Below are 26,451 nucleotides of genomic sequence, written 5' to 3'. Positions count from 1 at the left end.
CCCTTAAGTGCAATGGGATATTGGAGAAAATGAAGGTGGCCTGAACTAGACTGATAATTCCTTAAGGACAAGAGACTATAGCTTAATGTGAGGTCAGTTCAGCAAGCTGGAGATAAAGAGAAGGAATGGAAGGACTTCAGGAAGGGGACAGAATCAACCCAAACACAGCGGGGCAATGCAGTGGAGACAGGCTCTCTACAAGCAGGGAATTCAGACTGGTAAGGCCAATGAGTTGTGAACTACATGTATTGGTACTACCTAGTGGAAGGCCTTAAGAGATGTTTGGATGCAAGAGAGATGCTAGAGATTTTAAGCTGGCATGAGTATGCCGAGTGGACAGATGTGTTGCCGAGGAGACAAAGCTAGATTAGGGCATGGAAATCCAATAGAAAGGATATTCTGGTGAGCAAACCAAGGGTAATTGGTGATGGATTAGAAATAAGTCATGAAAAAGATTACAGACTAAAAGTGACTGAGGCTTCCAATGTGAGTAGACTGTCCCATTAACAGGGAACTTTCAGAGAGAATTGGGGCGGTAGTAATAGTAGAAGAAAAGGGTAGATGAGTATTCTAGACATTTTTGTCATTTGTTACAGAAAATTCCTCTATTTTCCTTAGGGAGAAATTAGAAGATTAGCAGATTAAATAGGCAGAAGTCAATCTTTGAGGTCTTTGTTCTCATTTGAAATAAAAATTGATTTCTATGTTGTCTCTTAAGTCTTAGGGGTACTATTTTGTTATACAAAACAACACTAATTTAGAACAGATTGAATTATAAAGCACACCTTATATAGTCTTAACTTAGAGATGAGGACCGGACTGTTGTGGACACGCACAGCACTTCCCCAGGACAAGAAAGTAAGATGGATTGAAACCAGAGTCCTATACTTGACCTTCACTGCTCACAGCGCTGCTCTCTGAATTCATCCACCCATCTGCAAAGCAATACCTGAGAGACGCTCAAACGAAAACTGGTGCCAGTTAATTCTCTGCCCATATGTGCAGCACTTGCTTATTACTCAAATCCAGCTGTTCCCAGGGATTTGCTGGCTCTCGGATGTTTGAGTGCCATGACACGTTATAGACTACTGTTTCTGACCTGGTAAAGGAAACCTTAGTAGTGGTCAGGCGTTGAATAGGTAATTAACTCCAGGATCCCCAGGGGCAACTAGCGTTGCTAATACACAGGCAGTACATCAAAACAGTACTTTACCTAAGGGAGCTACACAGGGTGCCTCATTTTAGAGGCAGTTATTGTTAAGAAAGTGATTTCCAGATTAATTAAATTGTTTGATTGCTTTGTAATTAGGTTGGAGAAGTCCTGTGTCTTTACCACAGAGAAACAAGCTGCAAATCTTTTTAGAAGGCATATGCTATACCCACTATAGATTATTAATGTGCTTTTAATAGCTGTCTGTTCACAAAATGATAGTTTCTGGTTGCCTTGATTTTCTATCAGGACTTGAGGGATCCAAGAATTAATGATAATTGCCATTTGAAACTCTTGGTAGATCAAAAGAGCAAGCCCCCACTTGAATCCTTGTTATCATTACTTGGTGATCGGCTTAAATGAGTTGTGACTTCTTTACACCATAACAACCAGCGCTGTGTTTCTTAGTCGTTCTGTAGGAGATTCTCAGCGACGAATTGACACTACTGAAAAACCTTAAGTCCAAACTTCACAGGACCAAACCTAGGACCCCCTCACAAGATGTTATGGCAGCAGATAAAGTGGGCAATGGAACAGTTATGCAGGGACCTCAAGCTGAGTGGACTTTGAAAAATAACAGTTCAATTTCAAGTGAGAACTTTAAGTCTATGCTACCAGATCCAGCGGACGCCAGAGGAGAGTTAGAAATCCTCCTTTCACTTAGCTGTCTCAGAAACTGGCTCCTCTCCAGATATAACTGCAGAATATTAATTAAACCTGGGCAGCTGTTTAGACTCTAAGTGGACGGAGAGAAACCTTGATTGGCCTTCGGTGGCATTCTCTCAGGGTAAGCTGTGAAGTGTTCACAGCAGGCCAATAAATAGACTTTTATGCCTGGGTTTTCAAGTAAAGAGAGAATTATGCACAATAAATCAAGCCTTTCTTAAAATCTGGCCTCTCTGAACCTCTTTTGGTTTTCCCATCCCTGCCACATTGATCCTTCTTACCCAGCACCACTATTCACTGTCATCTGATTAATTCATTCAACAAATATTTATCAATAAATAAATGGTGTGATTTGATTTGCATTTTAGAAAGAGCCTTCTAGCTGTTCTGTGGCTAACGGGCTCTAAGCAGGCACAAATGGAAGCAGGGAGATCAGTAAGGAGGCTACCAGCATAGACAAGGTAAGAGATGATGGTGGTTTGGACAGGATGGGAGTAGATCTCAGGTATGTTCTGGTTGTAGAGCCAACAGGATTTACTGAAAAACTGGACTGAATGGAAGTATGGGGGAAAGAACAAAGTATTGCCATTTGCAACAACATGGATGGACCTGGAGGGTATTATGCTGAGTGAAGTAAGTCAGACAAATACTATATGATACCACTTATATGTGGATTCTAAAAAGTAATACAAATGAATCTATATACGAAACGAAACAGACTCACAGATATACAAGACAAACTTATGGTTACCCAAGGGGAGAGGGAGGGGAGGAGGGACAAATTTGGTGTATGAGATTAACAAACTACTATATATAAAATAGATAAGTAACAAAGGATTTACTGTATAACACAGAGGATTATACCCAGTATCTTGTAATAGCCTATAATGTAATATAATCTGTAAAAACAAACAAGCAAACAAACAAAAAAACCAAAGCACTATGCCATATGCCTGAAACACAATCTTGTAAATCAACTATACTTAATTTAAAAAATGCGAAAAGCCCCTGAAAATCTGGGTGAGATTTACGCTCTTTTATTTACAGAGGCACCACCTCAAATAATTTTAAATATATTAAAATGTTCCATATATATGCAATCACATGTAACAATGTTACACTTCTTAGATGTAGCATTTATATTACTCAAACATTGAAAAGTTCTATTATAGTTTTTTATTGTACTTGAGAGCAAATAACATTTTTCCAGCTCACATTATTCAGTACCTAACAGATTTAATAGCCCTATCTGTTTGATATAGCCAAACTAGAAAACAGTGCTAGTTAAAGGTTTGCAGAGAAGGAAAATTCTATAGGCTAACTAGTGAAGTTTGAGGAATGATAATTTCAATCATTCTGTATCATGTCACCATAGGTAAAACGGAATGAAGTGTAATGACAGGTATACTGTATTTCATTTCTCTCTTCTTCTCACTAACTTATAATTCTAAATGCTGGTGAGGGATAAATTTTGGTTATACACGTAGACACATAAAAAGCGTATTTTGAATTCTCAGTGCCTAAGCTAGTCCCTGTTACACAGTAAACTAGAAATGTATTTTTTTCTAATTCATCAATTATGTATTAAGTTCTTTTTATATACAGAGCTTTGAGTTACCTGCTAGAATAGATTAAATAGGTAAACAAGACCCAAAGAGCTAAAAATCTACTGACAGAAGATCTGTACATCACCAACTCTAGACTCATCTTGTGAAACCAATTCTGGATTCTTATTCATGTGAAAAAGAAATTTTCTTAGATCAAAGCCCTTAAATGTGTCAAAATTATTCACTAAAAACAAACTCTCAATGATGATACCACACAGAATGTACTATGTCACCACAGACACTTAAAAAATGGACAAGCCCTGCTTTCTAAGGAATGACTGATGAGCTTATAGGGTGGAAAACATGTAGGGAGTAAGTGAGATATCCAATAACAGGTCAATTTCTATGTCATAAGACTCTCACAGATGCCTATTGCCTCCATTTCATGAAGCCATTCCTCTGAAATTTGTGTAGTGTATTTGAAATTCTGTGTCATTGACACGAATCTCTTGGAGATGTGTTATAATGAGTTCTTGGGAATGTTTTAGCTTTTCATTGACCCCTCCTTATTACTCTGAATTGATGTCATATCTCAAGGTGATCCCAAGTAAAGACTGGTGAATGTCAAGAGTGATGAAGAAAGTTGATTTTTAGTTGTATGTTTTCCTCCCATCTACAGTAACTCATCTTCCCAGCAATAGAGAAGAGATTACTTGTAGCCTTTGTTTAAATTTACTGAGAAGCGTCTGTAAGGTCAAGGTAGGGGAGGTAAGAACACAGCTACTGTAACAGATATTCCTAAGTTTCATGCAGTTTTATGAAATGTGATGCATTCTATTAATCTTAGATAATTAATTAGTCTCTGAATGTGGATAAAAGACTGAGTTAAAGAATGTAATCTAAGGTGTGCATATTTTTTTTTCTATCTTACATGAAGGGATTTCAATTCTTTAACATAATTAGATACAAAGAATTTCCATTTTTACCTAGAAGAGGGATGGACAATATCAGGAAATTGGTTCCTCTCGGACTGTTTGCTTCAGTTGCTGAGTAATTTCTAGTCAAAGAGGCAGTATTTAAATGAAATGCTGCACAGCCATATAACTTGCTAAAAGTAATCTGAATGTATTCTCTATTATAAATCTCCTCCTTTCAGCTCCCCTTATAAATATAAATACTAAATTTAAGGTGGTCCTACTTAACAAAATGGTAAATGTTCCTTTGGCTTTTGATACAAAGGCATTCATTCCATCTGAAAGAAGCAAAATAACTGTTACGTATTTTTTTAACAGTTAATTATGTTCGGTTTCTAACTCCAGAAATATCTTGAGAGTTAAAAGAATTGAAGACATTCAGTTCTATTGTTTCATAATAAAATAATATGTAATGTGCCAAGTATCTAATAAATCAGAATGCTGACTTTCAGTTCCCATAAACCATTCTATACATGATCTTAGAAATTCCCTGGCCCCAAGACTCTCCTCCAATATTTTTCTCCCACTCTCCTCTTCCATACCTTTAGATAAATAAACAGTTCTCAATATGAGGTGCACAGGTGGATTACTTGGAAAGCTTTAAAAATGCTGATGTCCAGGCCCTAGTCTACCCCTTTTAAATGAAGTGACTCTAGTCAGCTGCCAGGGCTGAGAACTACGGCCTTAGAATTTCCTTGTACTCCGTAAATCATACCCAAGACTTCATTAGCCATTTAGAGTTCTCAACCAGGAAGTCTTGGATTTTTTTACACTCCCCCCCCCTTTCCTTCTATAACTCAACTTTCCCCGCCTTCTTGTCTCAGCTATACTAATTTAATGTCCCTATTATACATTTACCTCACTCTGACCTCCAAGTAGTCTCAAAACAGGACTCAGACTGGAAATTCCTTCTCTATCAGCCCAAAGAGTATCCCACCATGTCAACACTCCAGAAATCCCACCTGCCTACAGGTGTCCTCTTAGGTTAATCAAGTAAGTTATTACACTTCTTCTACCCGAGTTCTATTGCTATTCTCCTCTAAACTCAATTATTTCCACAATTTCTCCTTTCCTCTAAAACAGGAACATCCCCCAAGCTAAGCTGTGTATCATTCCTATGTTCCTGGGTTAAGATTAAAAGTCTCTGTATAAGGAAATCATAGGGAAGAAAACACTCATAAACCATAACCCTGTTTATACTTTTATTATCAACTTTAATCATTTGATTGCTCAAAGCTGAAACACCAGCTATCGTTATAATCAGTGTCTAACAGTATACGAACGAGATATTTGCCTTAAAACTGTACATCTCATTCTTTCATCTTTTTAATAAGCAGAATGCCTAATATTTGGCCCAGGTAATATCAGAACATGTAAAATTATTAGAAACGTTAAAATCAAGACATGGGGGGCTCAATTCAACCAGTGACTATCAGAAGCAAAACTAAAATCATTCTAATTATCCTAATCATTCCTCCTTGCAGAAAGCATGATTTGCCCTTATCCATGATAGGGATGTGTCCATTCAGGGCCTTATTCTATTTACGGTCTATACAGGTATCCATATTTTTAGCATACAATCCTAAGTAACTGATGGGTGGGGTGAGGGGAGCTTGTTTCAAACCACATGCAACCCTGAGATTCTGTATACACAAATATCAACCTTCAGGGAATCACTACCCTAAGGAGCCACAGATATTAATTATAACGTGTTGAACCCTTCAGGTATGTTGGGGTGTATTGAGGCAGGGAAACAAGTTGTAATTACTCTCTTAAAAAGCACAACAGGGCCCTCAAGGTCCTCTGAATGAAAAATTAGGTACATAGCAGGTACATAATTTGGCATATTAAATCATTTAATAAATACTTGTTTATCTTACTAAATATAAGACCTGATACTATAAAACTACTAGAAGGAAACGGAAAAAAAACTTCCCTGGTGGTGCAGTGGTTAAGAATCCACCTGCCAATGCAGGGGACATGCGTTCAAGCCCTGGTTGGGGAATTTCCCACATGCCACGGAGCAACTAAGCTCATGCGTCACAACTACTGTAGCCTGCGTGCCTAGAGCCCGTGCTCTGTAACAAGAGAAGCTACTGCAATGAGAAGCCCAGGCACCGCAACGAAGAGAAGCTCACACACCCCAACGAAGAGTAGCCTCCGCTTGCCGCAACTAGAGAAAGTCCGCGCTCAGCAATGAAGACCCAATGCAGCCAAAAATAAATAAATAGACTACTAGACATGGCGCTGGCTAGCATGTTGGAGAGGCCGTTACCCGTGAACCGGCGCGGGTTTTTCGGACTCGGGGGTCGTGTGGATCTGCTGGACCTGGGTCCAGGGAGTCCCAGCGATGGGCTGAGCCTGGTCGCGCCCAGCTGGGGTGTCCCAGAGGAGCCGAGAATCGAAATACTTCATGGAACCACCACCCTGGCCTTCAAGTTTCGCCATGGAGTCATTGTTGCAGCAGACTCCCGGGCCACAGCAGGTGCCTACATTGCCTCCCAGACAGTAAAGAAGGTGATAGAGATCAACCCCTACCTGCTGGGTACTATGGCTGGGGGTGCAGCGGATTGCAGCTTTTGGGAGCGGCTGTTGGCTCGGCAGTGTCGAATCTATGAGCTTCGAAACAAGGAACGCATCTCGGTAGCAGCTGCCTCCAAGCTGCTTGCCAACATGGTGTATCAGTATAAAGGCATGGGGCTGTCCATGGGCACCATGATCTGTGGCTGGGATAAGAGAGGCCCTGGCCTGTACTACGTGGACAGTGAAGGAAACCGGATCTCGGGGGCCACCTTCTCTGTAGGTTCTGGCTCTGTGTATGCTTATGGGGTCATGGATAGGGGTTACTCCTATGACCTGGAGGTGGAAGAGGCCTATGATCTGGCCCGTCGAGCCATCTACCAAGCCACCTACAGAGATGCCTACTCAGGAGGTTCCGTCAACCTCTACCATGTCCGGGAGGATGGCTGGATCCGAGTCTCCAGTGACAATGTAGCTGATCTACATGACAAGTATAGTGGATCTGCCCCCTGAAGGAGGGCAGATGTGGCTGCTTGCCTTGCTTGGGGTGACTGTTGTTGGTAATATGGGTACAGCTCCCCATCCTGTAGTGGAGGGGTCCCTGATTGTATCGATTATTTTTTTTTTAATCTCTGGTGCATTGACCTCCATGTGTTACCCGTTGTTAATGAGTTACTGCAGAGGTAATTCTTTGTTTTACTTTCTTGGATGTTAACATTACACTACTCGATCTCAAAAAAATAAATAAATAAATAAATAAACAAATAAATAAATAAATAAAATAAATTTATATATAAAAAAAACTTAAAAAAAAATTCCTTGACATTGGTTTTGGAAACAATTTTTTGGATATGACAGCAAAAGGGCAAACAACAAAAGCAAAAATAGACAAATGGGACTACATCAAACTAAAAAGCTTCTATGCAGCAAAAGAAACAATCAGGGTTTCCCTGGTGGTGCAGTGGTTAAGAATCAGCCTGCCAATGCAGGGGACATGGGTTCGATCCCTGGTCCGGGAAGATCCCACATGTCGTGGAGCAACTAAGCCCGTGCGCCACAACTACTCGCCTGCGCTCTAGAGCCCGTGAGCCACAACTACTGAGCGCATGTGCCGCAACTACTGAAGCCTGTGCCCCTAGAGCCTGTGTTCTGCAACAAGAGAAGTCACTGCAATGAGAAGCCCACACACCGCAAAGAAGAGTAGCCCCCGCTCGCCACAACTAGAGAAAGTCCCCGCACAGCAACGAAGACCCAACGCAGCCAAAAATAAATAAAACAAATTAAAAAAAAAAAAAAGAAACAATCAGTGAAATGAAAATGCAACCTACTGAACGAGAGAAAATATATGCAAACCATGTCTCTGACAAGGGACTGATATCCAAAAAAATAATACAATTCAATAGCAAAAAACCAAACAATCTGATTAAAAATGGGCAAATAACTTGAATAGACATTTTCTCAAAGAAGATATACAAATGGCCAACGGGTACATTAAAAGGTGCTCACCATGACTAGGCATCAGGGAAATGCAAATCAAAACCACAATGAGATTTCACGTCACAACTGTCAGAATGGCTATTATCAAAAAAACAAGAGATAACAAACAGTGAAGATATGGAGAAAAGAAAACCCTGGTTCACTGTTGTTGGGAATGTAAACTGGTGCAGACACTATAGAGTCTCCTCAAAAAATTAACAATGGAACTACCATATGGTCCAGCAATTCCACTTCTGCGCGTTTATCTGAAGAAAATGGCATCACTATCTCAAAAAGACATCTGTACTCCCACGTTCACTGCAGCATTATTTACAACAGCCAAGACATGGTAATCACCTAAATGTCCCTTGACGGATGAAAGGATACACACACACACACACACACACACACACACAGTGGAATGTTATTTGTTCATTAAAAAAAGGAGATCTTGCCTATTGTGACAACATGGATGGACCTTAATGGCATTATGCTAAGTGAAATAAGACAGAGAAAGACAAATATTGTATGTTCTCACTTATATGTGGAGTCTAAAAAACTCAAACTCAGAAATAGACAGTAGAAATCTGGTTGCCAGTTACTTGGGGTGGGAGAAATGGGGAGATTGTTAAAGGGTACAAATTTCTAGTTATAAGATGAATAAGTTCTGAGGATTTAACGTATAGCATGGGGACTATAATTAACAGTATTGTATTATATATTAAAAGTTGTTAAGAGAGTCAATGTTTAACGTCAACACCATACACACAAAAATCGTAATTATGTGAGGGGATGTAGAAGTTAACTAACCTTATTGTGGTAATGATTTCATAACACATACATGTATCAAATCAACACGTCATATGCCTTAAACTTGCATATGTTATATGTCATCAATATCTCAGTAAAGCTTGGGGGAGAGTCGATATATGCTGGGTACCTTGCTAGACCTATTAAGTCAAAGGTAATTGATATGGGGGGGCTTCCTTCAAGTGATGTTGGCAGTGATGCTGGATGAAATGGAATACTGTCATTCTGGAGACTGTTTAAGCTAGAGCTCTGTATCCTGAGAACACTCAAAGGGTCAAAAATAAACAATCACTTTGGGTGTCAGGTCAGTGTGAATGTAACGCAGACCAGTGCTTAGCAGTTGGACAGGAAAGCCCTGCCATATTTCCCTCCTTTTTGGCTACCATGTGGTAGACCCTTGGTAGCCTTTGGAGGAAGTTAGACGAATCACACCATCTCTGACAATGCTCTCACCCACCAGGCAGGAAAGAAAGACCCAACAGAACACAATGGGATACTGCACTCAAGGTGATATGTATACATAAAGTGAGGAAGCCACAAATTCAGAAGACAGAAGAATGGATGGCTGCAGAGAGGCAACCTTTCATCTGAACCCGGAAGGAAAGTGGTAACTGAAAGGAAAGGAGCCTTTTGAAGCAGAGGAAACTGAACAAACAAAGGGACAGAGTCTCAAAAGTGAACAGCACATTTTTACATGTCTTAATTTTATTACAAAAGCAATTATATACATTGTAAAAAAAAATTCAAATACTTCAAGGAGGTATAAAATAAAGACTGAAAATCTCGCCTAGCCTCTGACTCTCATTCACTCACTGATTCTTTCAAACACTTAATATGAACTCATTATGGGCCAGGCACCGCAACAAGCTATGGGCCACATGCTGCCTCCTCACCCCCAGTTCTACTCTTCAGATGTATGGATTTATCTAGAAATACATGTAGATATATAAGTATATATTAGGTATATTTAAAAATTCCCCAAATAATACCATGCCATATATATATATACATTTATACATATACACACACTTATATATACAGTTGAGCCTTGAACAACACAGATTTGAAGTGTGCGGGTCCACATATATGCAGATTTTTTCAATAGTAAATCCTACAGTACCACATGTGTTCAGCAGGTGACTGAATGTGCGGATATGGACTGCAAATGCAGAGGAATTGTGAATCAGAGGAACCTCAGGTACAGAGGGACGACTCTAAGTTATACTGAGATTTTCAACTGCGCAGAGGGCGGGTACCTGTAACCCCTGTCAACTATTTATATCCTGTCAACTATATATATATTCTATAATTGCTGTTTTTTGTTAATAATCTAGCTACAACTTTCTATATCAGTTCATCTAAATAAATCTCTGTCATCTTTAGAATCAAATAAAATTCCAATATATCTTGTACCATAATTTACTCAGTCTTCTATTAATGGATATTTAGACTGATTTCAGTGCTTTGATTATCCAATGAATATCTTCTGAATATTTAAGTGATTATATCCAAGAGCTAAATTCCTGGAAGCAGAACTACTGGCCCCAAAAGTGATTTCAGAAATCTCTTGCATTCCTATACACTAATGATGAAAAATCTGAAAGAGAAATTAAGGAAACACTCCTATTTACCACTGCCACAAAAAGAATAAAATACCTAGGAATAAACCTACCTAAGGAGACAAAAGACCTGTATGCAGAAAACTATAAGACACTGATGAAGGAAGGAAATTGAAGATGATACAAACAGATGGAGAGATATATCAAGTTCTTGGATTGGAAGAATCAACACTGTGAAAATGACTATACTACCCAAAGCAGTCTACAGATTCAATGCAATCCCTATCAAACTACCAACAGCATTTTCACAGAACTAGAACAAAAAATTTCACAATTTGTATGGAAACACAAAAGACCCCGAATAGCCAAAGCAATCTTGAGAAAGAAAAACGGAGCTGGAGGAATCAGGCTCCCAGACTTCAGACTATACTACAAAGCTACAGTAATCAAGGCAGTACGGTACTGGCACAAAAACAGAAATATAGATCAATGGAACAGGATAGAAAGCCCAGAGATAAGCCCAGGCAAATATGGTCACCTTACTTTTGATAAAGGAGGCAAGAATATACAATGGAGAAAAAACAGCCTCTTCAATAAGTGGTGCTGGGAAAACTGGACAGCTACATGTAAAAGAATGAAATTAGAACACTCCCTAACACCATACACAAAAATTAACTCAAAATGGATTAAAGATCTAAATGTAAGGCCAGACACTATAAAACTCTTAGAGGAAAATATAGGCAGAACACTCTATGACATAAATCACAGCAAGATCCTTTTTGACCCACCTCCTACAGAAATGAAAATAAAAACAAAAATAAACAAATGGGACCTAATGAAACTTAAAAGCTTTTGCACAGCAAAGGAAACCATAAACAAGACGAAAAGACAACCCTCAGAATGGGAGAAAATATTTGCAAATGAAGCAACTGACAAAGGATTAATCTCCAAAATTTACAAGCAGCTCATGCAGCTCAATATCAAAAAAACAAACAACCCAATCCAAAATGGGCAGAAGAACTAAATAGACATTTCTCCAAAGAAGATAGACAGCCAACAAACACATGAAAGAATGCTCAACATCACTAATCATTAGAGAAATGCAAATCAAAACTACAATGAGGTATCACCTCACACCAGTCAGAATGGCCATCATCAAAAAATCTACAAACAATAAATGCTGGAGAGGGTGTGGAGAAAAGGGAATCCTCTTGCACTGTTGGTGGGAATGTAAACTGATACAGCCACTATGGAGAACAGTATGGAGGTTCCTTACAAAACTAAAAATAGAACTAGCATATGACCCAGCAATCCCACTACTGGGCATATACCCTGAGAAAACCATAATTCAAAAAGGGTCATGTGGGCTTCCCTGGTGGCGCAGTGGTTGAGAATCTGCCTGCCAATGCAGGGGACACGGGTTCGAGCCCTGGTCTGGGAGGATCCCACATGCCGCGGAGCAACTGGGCCCGTGAGCCACAATTACTGAGCCTGCGCGTCTGGAGCCTGTGCTCTGCAACAAGAGAGGCCGCGACAGTGAGAGGCCCGCGCACCGCGATGAAGAGTGGCCCCCACTTGCCACAACTAGAGAAAGCCCTCGCACAGAAACGAAGACCCAACACATTCAAAAATAAATACATAAATAAAAATTAAAAAAAAAAAAGGGTCATGTACCACAATGTTCATTGCAGCTCTATTTACAATAGCCAGGACATGGAAGCAACCTAAGTGTCCATCGACAGATGAATGGATAAAGAAGATGTGGCACATACACACAATGGAATATTACTCAGCCATAAACAGAAACGAAATTGAGTTATTTGTAGTGAGGTGGATGGACCTAGAGTCTGTCATACAGAGTGAAGTTAAGTCAGAAAGAGAAAAACAAATACCATATGCTAACACACATATATGGAATCTAAAAATAAATAAATAAATAAAAATAAATAAAAATGGTTATGAAGAACCTAGGGGCAGGACAGGAATAAAGATGCAGATGTAGAGAATGGACTTGAGGACATGGGGAGAGGGAAGGGTAAGCTGGGACGAAGTGAGAGAGTGGCATGGACTAATATACACTACCAAATGTAAAATAGACAGCTAGTAGGAAGCAGCCGCATAGCACAGGGAGATCAGCTTGGTGCTTTATGACCACCTAGAGGGGTGGGATAGGGAGGGTGGAAGGGAGACGCAAGAGGGAGGACATATGGGGATATATGTATATGTATAGCTGATTCACTTTGTTGTAAAGCAGAAACTAACATACCATTGTAAAGCAATTAGACTCCAATAAAGATGTTTAAAAAAAAAAAAGGGCGTTCACTTTTCACTTTGGTGCGTATAACTAAATTGCTCTCCAAAGACACTGCCCTAATTTGCACTGTCACTAGTGGCATCTGGAACACCATCTCCCCTCAGTCTTGCCAACACAGAATTTTTTCATATTTTGGTGGTATCGTTTTGATATGCGTTTCTTTAGGATGAGTGAAACTGAGCCTCTTTTAAAATGTTAACTAACCATTTGTTCTTTTTTGTACTAACCACCTGCTTCATACTTTACTCCTCTGAGTTATGTTAGTCTTTCTTTGAAATTAATTTGTTTTTTGTTTTTTTGTACAATGAGGCAATTCTGTCAATACACTGAAGATGTTTCTCCCATTTGTGCTTATCTTTTAATGTTGCTTATGGTAACTCATCTGCAGAGAAAATTTTATGTAATCAAATTTATCAACCATTTTCCTTTATGGCTTACAAGGTTTTGTACCTTGTTTGGAAAGACCTTCCCTACTCCCAAATTATTTTCTAAATGCAACCATATTTTCTTCTAGTAGTTTTATGGGGTTTTTTTTTAATTAAAATTTTTTTCTGTATCTACATGGGATTTATATGATTTAAGGAGTAAGATATAGCAGTCCAGTTTACTTCTTTTCCAAATGGCTAATCAACTGATTCAAGACCATTTATTGGCTTTAATAATCTACATTTTCCCCAATGATTTAAGTAAGGCATATTTAAGGAATGCCAAGTAACATGATGCCATAGAGGGGGAGCTGTAGGAAGTTAGGACAGAGCAGTAAATGATGGGGAGCCTAGAGAATGGATGAGAATCAAACTAGAGAAATCTGAAGACCAGTTGGAAATATCCTTTAGGGCAGTATTCCAGGTGATTTTTGACCTGGATGGGACCGTGGAATCCCTATTTGTATCAAGTATTCCAGGTGATTCTTAGGCACACTAGAGTTTCAGGATGGCTTTAGAACAGTCATTCTTAACGTTGGTTTCAGATACAAACAGCCTAGGGAACTTTAAAAAATCCAATGACCAAGTCACACTTCAGTCCAATTAAATCAGAATGGGGATTGGGGTGAGGGAAGTATCAGTCATTTTTAAAGCTTCCCAGGTGATTCCAATGTGCACTCAAGTTGGAGAAACACGGCTTTAGATTCTGCTAAAGAAAGTGAATTTTATAGATTAAGTTGTTCTCTAACCTAACTATGTATCAAAATCCCCTGGGGAGCTTTTAAAAAGATATACACTGATGCCAGGCCAGACAGATGAAGTTTCTGATTTAATTGGTCTGGGACCTGGGTATTTTTTTAAGCTCCACAGGTGATTGTAATGCGCAGCAAGGCTTTAGGACCTGTAGTACAATCATTCTCAAACTGCAGAGTGCATCAGAAAGAATCACCTTGAGGATTTACTGGGCACCACCCCCATAGTTACTTAATTAGTGAGTATGGGTTGGAGCCTGATAGTTTGTATTTTTTTTTTTTTTTTTTTTAGCCACAACGCTACTTTTTTTTTTTTTTTTTGGCTGTGTTGGGTCTTCGTTTCTGTGCGAGGGCTTCCTCTAGTTGCGGCGAGCGGGGGCCACTCTTCATCGCGGTGCGCGGGCCTCTCACTGTCGCGGCCTCTCCCGTTGCGGAGCACAGGCTCCAGACGCGCAGGCTCAGTAGTTGTGGCTCACGGGCCTAGTTGCTCCGCGGCACGTGGGATCCTCCCAGACCAGGGCTCGAACCCGTGTCCCCTGCATCGGCAGGCAGATTCTCAACCACTGCGCCGCCAGGGAAGCCCCGATAGTTTGTATTTTTAACTAGTCTCCTGGTGCTGCTCGTCAATGGATCACACTTTGGGAACCACTACACTCATGCATGTCATGACAAACCATGGGATGTTTTTCTTTAGTTAAAAGACATAATTAAGTTCCTGTCTTAAAAAATAATAGCTTCAATGTTGAAGAAAGATTTGAGAGGCAGTGAGAGTATGCAGGAAGATGGAACCCGGTTCTCATTCCACTGCAAAAGCCCTGAGCAACTGGCTGGGGAAAGGAGCCAGGTGTAAAGCACATTTCAGGGGAGACTTAGCAGGGAGGGTTTAACGAAAGATGATGCTGAAGTTGCTAGCTTGGGTGACCATGTGGATGATGTTGCCAGTAGCTGAGAATAAACAGCATTGGTGACAAGATACTTGGTATTGAATAACAGTTGGATTTAAGGTGCTGGTGGGACACATTCAGATGGAGAAAGTGCCAGTAAGTACAAACAGGCATCTGCGTTCAGGAGAAAGGCCCAAGATAAAACTGCAGGAAAAATCAGCACATGCATGAATCAGAGGACCTTGGGCAAGAAGTGACTGTCACAAGTAAAAGGGTGACAAAGGATTTAACCCAAGGGATCCCAAGAGTTAAAATGGATGAGAAAACAAAAAGGAATCATAGGAAGCAAGGGAAGAGATAGTCAAGACGTAGAAAACTGTTCCTGACGTCAAATCCTGCAAGGGTACTCACACTGAGTAATATTATTTTACAAAGAAGTCATTGCATTCGACCCCTGGAAGACCATGGTTTTCGTAGAGCAGTAGGACAGGAGTGGTGTTGTGCCTGGGTCCATCATCGGTGAATCCTGGCCAATGTTGGACCTGAACGAGTTTCCCAAGGGAACTAGAGTAGGAATATTTGGCTTTGTTTAACTGAGACATTAAATGAAGATAACAACATCTACACTTGGTTATTAATTTAATCAAGTTATAATTTTTAAAAGACATTTCAAATGTTATAATAGCTCATAATTTCATAGAATGATTTAAAACCTAACATTAAAAATGTGCTATCAGGTGGAAAATCAAGGAGGTAATACCTAAGTGAGGGGTTGGCTTTCACATTTTCTGACAGGAAGCTACAGCAAACCAAAATGTTTCCTCTATAGTCTAGAATATCTAATTGTCGAACCTTAGTACAGAACAATTTTACTCAGGATATTTTTAATTAACAACATCTCTTTTACTAGAAAATATAGGAAAAAGTTCTGCTAAATAGCTTTGTAATGTTTTCCAACAGCAATTAACTCAGATAAAAAAAGAAAGAAAGAAAGAAAAAAGACATTTTTATTCAGCAATGTATGTCATAAAAAAACAATCTTCACCCAGATCCTACACTACCCTTCAGCAGACGTATGCTTTTCTAAGTGATGTTAGGGTAGAATATAGTAGCATATGCCCATCACCCCCATGGGGATGACTAAGGATAAATTAGACTGAGGGGATAACTTTAGTAGTACTACTAATATTGGAAAACGCTAAACATAAAACTGTTTAACTGCTTTAAACTGGAGGCAGATGGTGAGGGTGGAAGCAATATGCACATAGGATCTTGCTGGTGAAACGTTTAAAATCCGTAGAAAAGGAACTGCTCACTTTTAAAATAACCTTAAAAAGCCTGAGTCTAAAGCTAACACACACTCATGGTTGAGGACTTGAAAATACCTAAAATTATAGAAATGAAATTGGTAATTCTACAAATGTAATGTGGGGTTTTTCTTTGGTCTGTTTTTTATAGTGTGTACTCGTATACACAAACATACTTTTAAATAGGATCATGCACCATATTGTTTTTGTATCCTGCTCTTTATAATTAGATTATAATTATAATATTAATATTAATATATTATATTAATATTATTATATTATATTAATAATATAATTAATTGTGATTATAATTTCCCTATCCATTAAATATTTTTAAAAATGTGATGATTTTTTAATGGCTACACATTATTTATTATACAGGTGGCCTATCATTTAAAGCATCACTCTTCTTACTATTCAATGTTTAGGCTGTTGCTATTTTTGTGCTATACAATGCTGCAATTAACATCCTGAAATATGTATTTCTGAATACTTTTCTGATTTTTTCCTTAACTTATATTTCATGAAGAGCAAATAATAGTTCAAGGGATATGAACTATTTTTAGGGTTCTTGACATAAAATATCACTCTGCTTTCTAAAAAGACTGTAAATTTACATCAATGTACTGAGAATACCCATCTCACTGTACCATTACCAGAAAATGATTATTACCATGTATGCTTTTAATATTTGCAAATCAGGTGAAACCTGGTATTTCATTATTTTGATTTGCATTTATTTGATTAGTGAGAGACTGAACTTTTCATTTGTTTACTTGTCATTTCCATTTCTTCCTTTGTGAGCTGTCTGTTCATGTACTTTGCCTATTTGTTTAGTGGGATATTAGAATTTTTTCTTACATTATTTAAAAGAGCTCTTTATGACTTAATAATACTAAACTTCTGCCCATTATATTTGTTGCAGATATTTTCGGTTATTTGTTAGTGTTTTCATTTTGTTTATGATATTTAACTTACAGAATTTTAAACTCTTAATATACTCATATTATCAATCTTTTCCTTAGCAATTTCTTCCACTTTTCTATGCTCAGAAATTATTTTCCCATCCTAAACATACAAATATTCAACTGCATATTAATTTTACTTTTTAGGGCTTACTTTTTTGCAGGTAAGTTAAAATACATACAGAAACCATTTTAGTATATAGTATGAAGAAAGCTCACCTCACATATTTTCATACAGAGAGCCAATTTTTTCAATATCATTTGCTGATTAAACTTTTTCTTTCTCAGTGGTGTGTGATGTTTCCCTCATCATATTGTCTTCAAACTCTGTCAACTTTTATTTCATGTGTAAATGGCTGCTTGCATTTGTATCATTTTATGATATGTGTTAATCTCAGGTAGTCAGGTCTGACTCACTGAATTCACTTGGCCAACTCTATCGACCCAGTCTTCCAAATGTGCTCTAGAGTCATCATGCCATGTTACCACAGTGAGCACTTGTCATCTTTATGGTCACCCAGTATCTTCTGAACAGCCTCTCTACAGGAGAGAAATTTCCCATATCATGAGACCTGCCTCCCCAAGCTTGGTACTCCCACCCACTTTTCCAGCTTTCCTTGTATCTAGAGCAGGGGTCCCCAGCCCCCGGTCTGTGGCCTGTTAGGAATCAGGTCGCACAGCAGGAGGTGAGCTTCATCTGCCGCTCTCCATCACTCGTATTACTGCCTGAACCACATACGCCCCCGCCCCTGCCCCCGCCCTGGGTCTGTGGAAGAACTGTCTTCCACAAAACCGGTCCCTGGTGCCACAAAGGTTGTGGACCGCTAATCTAGAGCACAGGTGAGGCTTTGCCAATTAAGTCTAACTCAACTTTAGCTTGAAAGAAGGCAGTATGAGGAAGGAGGTGCCAGAGGAATCAATTTTGGTGGCAAAGGTGGTGGTGGAGGCATCCCTCTTGGATGGCAACAGTGTCAGAGTTTCTGGAATCCAGATATCAGGGGGAGCAGTAGCCATGACTTGCACTGGCACAATGCCAAACTGTGGTTGGGCACCGTGGCCTTCAGGCTATGTGGCCTTCAGTGCTCACTCTCTGGCCCTTCTGACAGTTCTGTGAGCTACGTAATACACCTTAATAAATTCCTCTGCTTAAACTAGATAGAGTGAGTGTGGTGCTTGTAATGAAGGAAACGGAGTTACACACCACACACACACACACACACACACACACACACACACACACACGCAAGGATTCTGATGGGAACTACCTAAGTACTGTAATATAATTTGGGGAAATGATAATATTTAGGCTTTTTTAACCTTTTCTCCAACGAATATGGCGTGTCTTTTCATTATGCAAAAACAGTTTAGATTTCAAATAAAGTTTTGTTGTTTCTTTATAGCAATCTCTTTCAAGTCTCTTTCTAATTACTTCAGAGGCATGATATTTTATGACTTTTTTTGCAGGGGAAAGGGAGTGTGGGAAAAGAAAGTAGAATGCTATCATGAATTGATGCCTTTCTTTCAGTATCGTTTATAACTGGTTAAAATTGATAATATACAGTAAGATTAATTTCTATATATTCATCTTATATACAACCTACTTGATGAATGCTTTTGTTAATTTTAATGCACACCTTATTCTGTTGGATATTCTAGGTTATTTATATCATCTAAATTAAAAAAATTTTTACCACCTTTGAGTTACAGATTTTGTTTCAGTTTTAAGTGTTGCTTGACTGCAAAGAACCTCTAGAATAAAGTTAAATATTAATGGGGAGAGATTTTCATAGAATTCCTCTAGTATTTTACTTTAGTAAAGTAAGATATTGACCATTAGTCTAAACTAGATATGTCTCTTACTACATTATGGAATTCTTTGTTCATTCTCAGTCTCTAAAGAGTTTTTAGCAGAAATGGATGTTTAATTTTATAGTGTTCTTTCAACATCTGTTCCGATGAACATTTGACCCATTGTTATGATGTATTAGTAGTGTTCATACTATTAAACCAATCAGCATTCTTGGGATAAACCTCAGGAGTTTATTGTAAATAATTCTTACAGTATTCTATTAAATTTTAACATTTATATTTCAAAAGCGAAGTTGGGGGGCTTCCCTGGTGGCGCAGTGGTTGAGAATCTGCCTGCCAATGCAGGGGACACGGGTTCGAGCCCTGGTCTGGGAAGATCCCACATGCCGCGGAGCAACTAGGCCCGTGAGCCACAATTACTGAGCCTGCGTGTCTGGAGCCTGTGCTCCGCAACAAGAGAGGCCGCGATAATGAGAGGCCTGCGCATCGCGATGAAGAGTGGCCCCCACTTGCCACAACTAGAGAAAGCCCTGGCACAGAAACGAAGACCCAACACAGCCATAATTAATTAATTAATTAATTAATTAATTAATTAAAAAAGGTGAAGTGGGTTGGTGCTTTTCTTATTTTGTGCTTTATGAGCATTTTCTTTTTATTTTCTTCTGTGAGGTACAAGCAAATCACTGTTTTTCATGCTAGTATGTTATTACCTTTAAGTCTTTAAAACACACACCTGAATGCATATTTTACTAATTAATAAATTCAAAAGGAATGCAGTATAACTCTTGTTTCCTGCCTCACTCCCCAAAATCAGTCAAGGAACTTAGTGTATGTGTACTTCTGCCACATCTCCATCTCTCATCTTAGTTGATATGAGTTCCAGATTTACATTGCTAATGGTGAGTCATTATTTATACTACTACATTTTTAAAAAACCTTTTCAAGCTTTCATTTTTCTATTAATGCTCACCACTGTACTTTTATACCTAATTTTTCCAATTCTTTAATTCTTCATTTTAATTTAACTCTCAGTCATCTTCTATTTATCTTTAAGTGAGTTTCTCAGGAAAGATATGGAAAGTACATTTTACGTGACCTCGAACATATGAACATACACATATATATGTATAATATCTTAGCAAATAGAGCTCTTTGACTACAACATCATTATACAGCACTTTGTGGAAGGAAAGTCTGAGGCCAGTATGAATTTTATACCTTTGTAAGCAGTTAGTTTTTTGGGTTTTTTTTTCCTGTTCAGATATTTTTCCTTCATTACTCAAAAATTTAAAAGTCATGGGACTACATTTAGGGCAGAGTTTTATTTGTTTCTTTTCTTTTCTTTTCTTTTCTTTCTTTCTTTCTTTCTTCTTCCTTCCTTCCTTCCTTCTTTCCTTTCTTTCTTTCTTTTTTGTTACTCAATTTTTCTTCCAACTTGGGAAAGTCTTCATTAATAGTATCTTTCATTATTGTTTTTTTTCCATTTATCTGGTCCCGCACCAAAAGGATATACTGCTATAAATTAATTAATGAATTCCCAATTTATCTGGTATGGATGTTTAATACCAGAAAGTATAGTTTCTTAAATCTAACACAGAAATTTGAGGCTGTTGCGGGGAGGTGGGCAGCTGATGTCTCTGGTCAGCTCAAAAAGCAGCTTTCCTGTTTCCGGAAGTGACTGCCAGATATTTTGGTGTAGGAACTAAGTCCCCTCTGTTGGGGTAAGTAGTGTAGGAGGGTGAAATCCACCTTTGTCTTCTGCCTATTGAGTTGTCATACTGTTTCTGAGATCTAGCCATGAGTTGACTGTTTTTGAATCATGAGATTTAGTGTTGTACACAGGGGTAGTTCTTCCTAAAGACGTAACCGATCATTGGTGTATTCTTAATCTCCAGTATTACTGCAGTTTTACAAATTGGGGATGGTGGGATATTACAAATATTTCAATGAAAAGCATGATTAACTACCAAACACTCAAGGGTTGACCCGTAAGTTAACCATTCACTCTGAGGTATGTTAATGTCAGTGACTAAAATTAGGTTTTGCAACTTCTATCTTGCTAGTTCAGATACCAACTTCTATCTTGGCATTTCAGGAAACAAAATGGTAAGTAGGAGCAGGTTAGATAGAACATATTCATGACAGAAATGGTTAAGGCCTCACATCACCAGAAGAAATAAATATCCTTCATTTATGTCAACAATAAGAGCAGGATGGATGAAATAGAACAACCGACAAAGCAGACTGCTACTGGTTATGTGAAATTTGTTGCAGAGGAGGTATCTACATCTCTTGTGTTAAAAGTCTGCCTGGGTCTCCAGAGGAGGGAGAAGAATTTGCATTTGGCCTTTCTCTTTTGAAAATCAAAACTGTCAAATGAAATGACTAGTGATAAACTTAAAACCCACATTTCCCGAATTCCACTGAAATAATGGCACAAAAGAAATAAATGTGAACTAAGTCAAGGTATTTTTTTTTCTTTCAATTTCAAGGATGCTAGAATGTGTCCATTCCCCAGCCAAATTACTGATCCCACAAGGAAGCAGGCTTTTTTTTTTTTTTTTTTTTTTTACCAATTAAGGAACTTGCTTCATTTCCTGCATTTGGCCTATTTAAAATGATTTGCATCTCTTAACATTGAAGTGGGGCATGTTCTTTGCCTGAGGATCTCACATATACACACACACACTCTCTCTCTCTCTCTCTTTCTCTCTCTCTCACTCACTCCCTCTTTCAAAACCTTCAAAACTAAATTCATTCCTTTAATGACTGGTTGGTCACTCCGGTAACTATTGTAGAGTTCTGGAACATTTCCACATGTGCAAAAGGAGGCTTTCAGGCCTAAAAGTTCCAGTTTATAGATATACCTACCACTAACTGAGATGTAATGTTACACCAAAGAATCAAAGGGGATAGCCTTCAAAGTGTGCCTGGGAGGCCCAGGCAACAGGACAACCAATTTTCCCATCGAAAGTCCAAATGGAACATCCATCCTCATATGATGATAAAATGAAAAAAGTGACCATATCTAGAACATGCTTGTGGGTCATTCAGGCATGTCCCCCTCCCTCCATTTAGGTCTGTAGAGTCCAACCTGCTGTCCCACCCAACTCTTTTCCTTAATATTTTAGATGCTGACAGACCATTTTCCTTCAGACCCTAAAGCATGATCCCAATGAAGAACACAAGGCCAATGTGAATTAATACTGAAAACACAGGGTGAAAACAACTCCTTTAAAACAAACCAAAAAAAAAAAAAAAAAAAAAATCTGGGAATATGGAGTTATAGCCTTAGAAAACATACTTCAAAAGATTATTAGAAAAAATACATGTAATTCAACCTCCTCCTTTAACAGAAAAGGAAATTAAAGCCAAATAAAGAGACTTGACTGACAGCAGATCACCATAAAGCTTTAAGAATATTAACCTGAAATATCACTTCTTTTTATCTAAGGAAAAAAGATGAACATAGTGCATGTAATCAAATGCTGGGTTTTAGTTCACACCTGATACCTTAAGTGATGGACCACTTTGGAATGTTTATGCTTTAGGGGAAATCCTTTGGTGCCCCTATATCAGAGATTCTCCACCAGTGACGGGGAATGTCAGCATGAGATTCAGCAGCAGTATAATTAATGGATGCACAGTTCTCATAAAAATGGGTAGGGATTTCCTCTCTCAGCACACTTGTTTACTAGGTAAGTGCCATTTCCTGCTGACCATCCTTGATCTGATTTAGTCACATTGAGGGTTGTTAATACACTATTATCCTGCTCATCTCCTGACTACCAGTTACTCTTTTCATGTATCAGAGCAATAGTTCATTCCTAAAATAATCTGGGATTTTTCCTCTATCCTCAAAACACACCATGAATGATAACTGTAACAACAAAATGCCTGTAAACCTATGTGTTTCTTTTTGTAAAAAGTGAGCTCCCCCCTCCACTTTGGGGGAGGTGGGGGCAAGTTCTTTGACAGAGTAGAAGAGAAGAAACAGAAATGAAGAAAAACATTGATCTAGGCACTGTGTCTCGCCCAGGAGAAAAGAGTGAATCAAAGCTCGCTCTGGAAGGCAGCTATGCTCACCACGACTTGGGATTAACATATACACACTACTATATATAAAACAGATAATCAACAAGGACCTACTGTATAGCACAGGGAACTCTATACTCTGTAATAACCTATATAGGAAAAGAATCTGAAAAAGAATAGATAGTATATGTATAACTAAATCACTTTGCTGCACACCTGAAACTAACACAACACTGTAAATCAAATAAACTCCGATACAAAAAAAATAAAACATAAGATGTGAAGTTAAATAAAAGAAATAAAATAAAATAAAAAAATAAAAAATAAATAAATAATACTGAAACTGGCGGGGGGCGGCGGGGGGAGCTCACTCTGAGGATGTCCCAGGTCTTCCCTGATCCCTCCAGAAGGCATTTTTGGGGCCAGATTCCAGAGCCTCTTCTTGGAGGGGTGCAAGAGGCAGTGACTGGGAAGCAGCGTTCCAGACCTGGCTCTGACACCAACAAGCCATGCGATCCTCAACACTTGGCTGCACGGGGTCTCAGTGTCCTTAAAACCGTTTTCAAACCTGAATGTGTATGTGTGCGCGTGTACATGCTAAATCTTTAACTCAAGCAAAAGACTACTTTCTATCCTCAAATGTGACAAAGTTTGAGCGTCTCTGGCTGAAGCAAAGGTGGAGTGGGGGACTGCAAAGCCCATTTCCACATCACCCTTCCCGCTCCCTAACCCTGAGGCAGCTCCTCTATAACTGCTGTGGTTCTGACCCACTGGAGTTGGCTCCTTTAAAAAAATGCTGTTCATTTCCCAAGTCAGCTCTAAACCAGAGGAAGTACACAGCAGAGGGACCTCCAAAGGCTGGTGTGCCAAAATGAAAATATCACAGACTACTACAAATGTGTCCCAGCAGAGACTGCTACAAGGAGGCCACGTTCCATTGCCAGCACCCCACTTGCAGACTGCGACAAGCCTGTGCTCTACTTTGTTTTGTATTTACACACTGTATTATCTTATCATTTTAACTACATTATGAATTCAAACTGGTCATAATAATACTTTGACAGTTTCTTCAAACCTCACACTGTGTGGCACTTTATCATATTGCAAATACTATCACATTCAGGCAATACGAGACTACAAGGGGAAAGTTCTATTATTTCCCTTTTATAGATAAGGAAGTTGAAATCTAAAGAGTGACTTGCCTGAATTAACGCTGCTGATACACAGAGCGCTGAGGTCCGGTGTCTATTACATACACCATTTAGTACGCTTATCAATTGTTCGAGATCTCAAAATTAAAAGGGTTTGGGGAGCATGATTACTGAGTTACATAGTAGCTGGAGGTTTCTACACTAGAGTCTAGTCCTCAATGCCTGGGAAAGCAGGAACACAGTGTGAAGTGGTAACAACTCCACAGCTTTGTGTAATAGTTCCTTCTCTATTTACCTCACTAACTTCACCAGGTCACCATGATGTTAGTGGGTGCAAAGTTCCTGGAAGTTTATAGAGCTAGCCATTGTTTCACCTAGAGAGAACACACTTGAGATGTACTTGGAAACGCGTAAAGTTGTTCTGGTGCCTACATAACACATTCTTGATCCTTATTAAATGTCATCTGCAGCAAGCATTAAAGAGCATTTCCTGTGGACCCAATCTTTGACTCTTAATGACTCAAAAATCTCAGTCAGACAACAATGGATGGCCCAACGACACAAATACAAGACAATAGAAGGCCAGCACTTTAAAGAATACCTTCCCAGATTAGGCTGAGAAACTAATCAAAGTTGATCACAAAGATTTATGTACAATGCTATTCACCACAATATTACTTATAAGAACAAAAAACTGGAAAGAGCCAAAATACTCATTACGGGGAGGTAACTATGGCACATTCATGAAATGGAATATATCTACTCATTAAAACCAAGTATTTGAAACAACAATGAAAAGTATTTAATGGTATGTAAAAATCTCAAAATAATACCAGAAGAAAATGATCTAGATACAAACTTATATCTGATCCCATACTTACATATATATATATATATATATATATATATATATATATACAAAGCTATGTGTACATATGTAATTTTATGTTTGTATGTACAAATTTACAGATACATAAATGTTATAAACATTATAATAGATGTAGATGTGTAAAATCTACATATTTAGACAAATACCCAATTGTTAAGTAGTTAATTCTGAGTGGTGAATAAGAATATAAATGATGTTTATATTCTTCTTTATACTTTCCTGTATTTTCCAAACTTTCTATAACAAACATGTAGAGCTTTTGTGAACAGGAAAAAAAGGTTTTTAAAGACATTTTTTAAAAACCTAAAATTTCTTTTTTAAAATAAAAATGATCTCTTCTTCCTAAAACTATATGACTTTTCTTGTATGTATGTATGCTCTCCTAAATTTTCTCCACCTCTCTCTTCCCTAGTCTACAGAAACCAAATCTGCTATCAATTCTAATGTAGGAGTGTGGATGGGCTCCTCTTCCCACAGCTGAACCCTCTAAATTGGTGATAGTTAACAGATTGTATGTACACCTTAACATCCCATGACAAACTCTGCAATTACCCACTGTTACTCCTAACATCAAAGCTTAGAACTTGAAAAGCCTGCAATTTGCATGGCTTTGTGGAGAAGTGCTCACACATTACCACAGTAAATACAACAATCTGCATTAAAGCATCATTAAAGCTGAAATTGTAATTATGCCAGGGTAAGTTCAAAGATAGAGATGGCATTGCTAGACGTGATATTTAAGAAAATGCTCTTTAGTGTAGGTACTTGAATTTAAAACACAGACTTTTAATCCTCCCTTACAGGTTGCCCAAGAGGGAGCATCTAGCCTTCTACCAAGGGTGCGGGGCTCTTAATGAAGACAGCTGGCTGATCCCCAGGCTAACAGGACCCTTACCTCAAGTTCTTTTATCTCTATGGAACAGTTAGGTTTCCTGTGATACAAATCCACACACTCTCACCAGCCTAATGGGCTGAAGAAGACAGTCTGTATTTACATATAGCTGAGAATTTTTCACTCTAGTTCAGAGACAACTTGGGAGTAAGCTAGTGAAGAGGGTGCCAGAGCATCAAAGTGCCAGAAAAACCGAAGTCACTGTGACAGTCACCAAAGCAGACTGTCCAGTCTGAGCCCATCAGGTAGTGAAAACCTCAAGGGTG

General features: G+C 38.6%; 2 protein-coding genes across 15 annotated transcripts in view; one reads left to right on the top strand and one right to left on the bottom strand.

Moving 5' to 3' along the window:
* Positions 1–26,451, bottom strand: part of MAST4 (microtubule associated serine/threonine kinase family member 4) — a 562,265-nt gene that overhangs the window by 77,046 nt on the left and 458,768 nt on the right. The window lies entirely within an intron of this gene.
* Positions 6,639–7,577, top strand: LOC132363640 (proteasome subunit beta type-5-like). Its single transcript, XM_059919326.1, has one exon. It carries the CDS (start codon positions 6,639–6,641, stop codon positions 7,428–7,430), a length of 792 nt encoding a protein of 263 aa, XP_059775309.1. The 3' UTR covers positions 7,431–7,577.

This window comes from Balaenoptera ricei, chromosome 3 (genome assembly GCF_028023285.1).
Source record: "Balaenoptera ricei isolate mBalRic1 chromosome 3, mBalRic1.hap2, whole genome shotgun sequence".
Taxonomy (NCBI): Eukaryota; Metazoa; Chordata; class Mammalia; order Artiodactyla; family Balaenopteridae; genus Balaenoptera; species Balaenoptera ricei.
This window is presented reverse-complemented; position numbering and strand designations above follow the sequence as displayed.

Coding starts and splice junctions, on each gene's coding strand:
- LOC132363640 (XM_059919326.1), top strand. CDS start 6,639: ATGGCGCTGGCTAGCATGTTGGAGAGGCCGTTACCCGTGAACCGGCGC.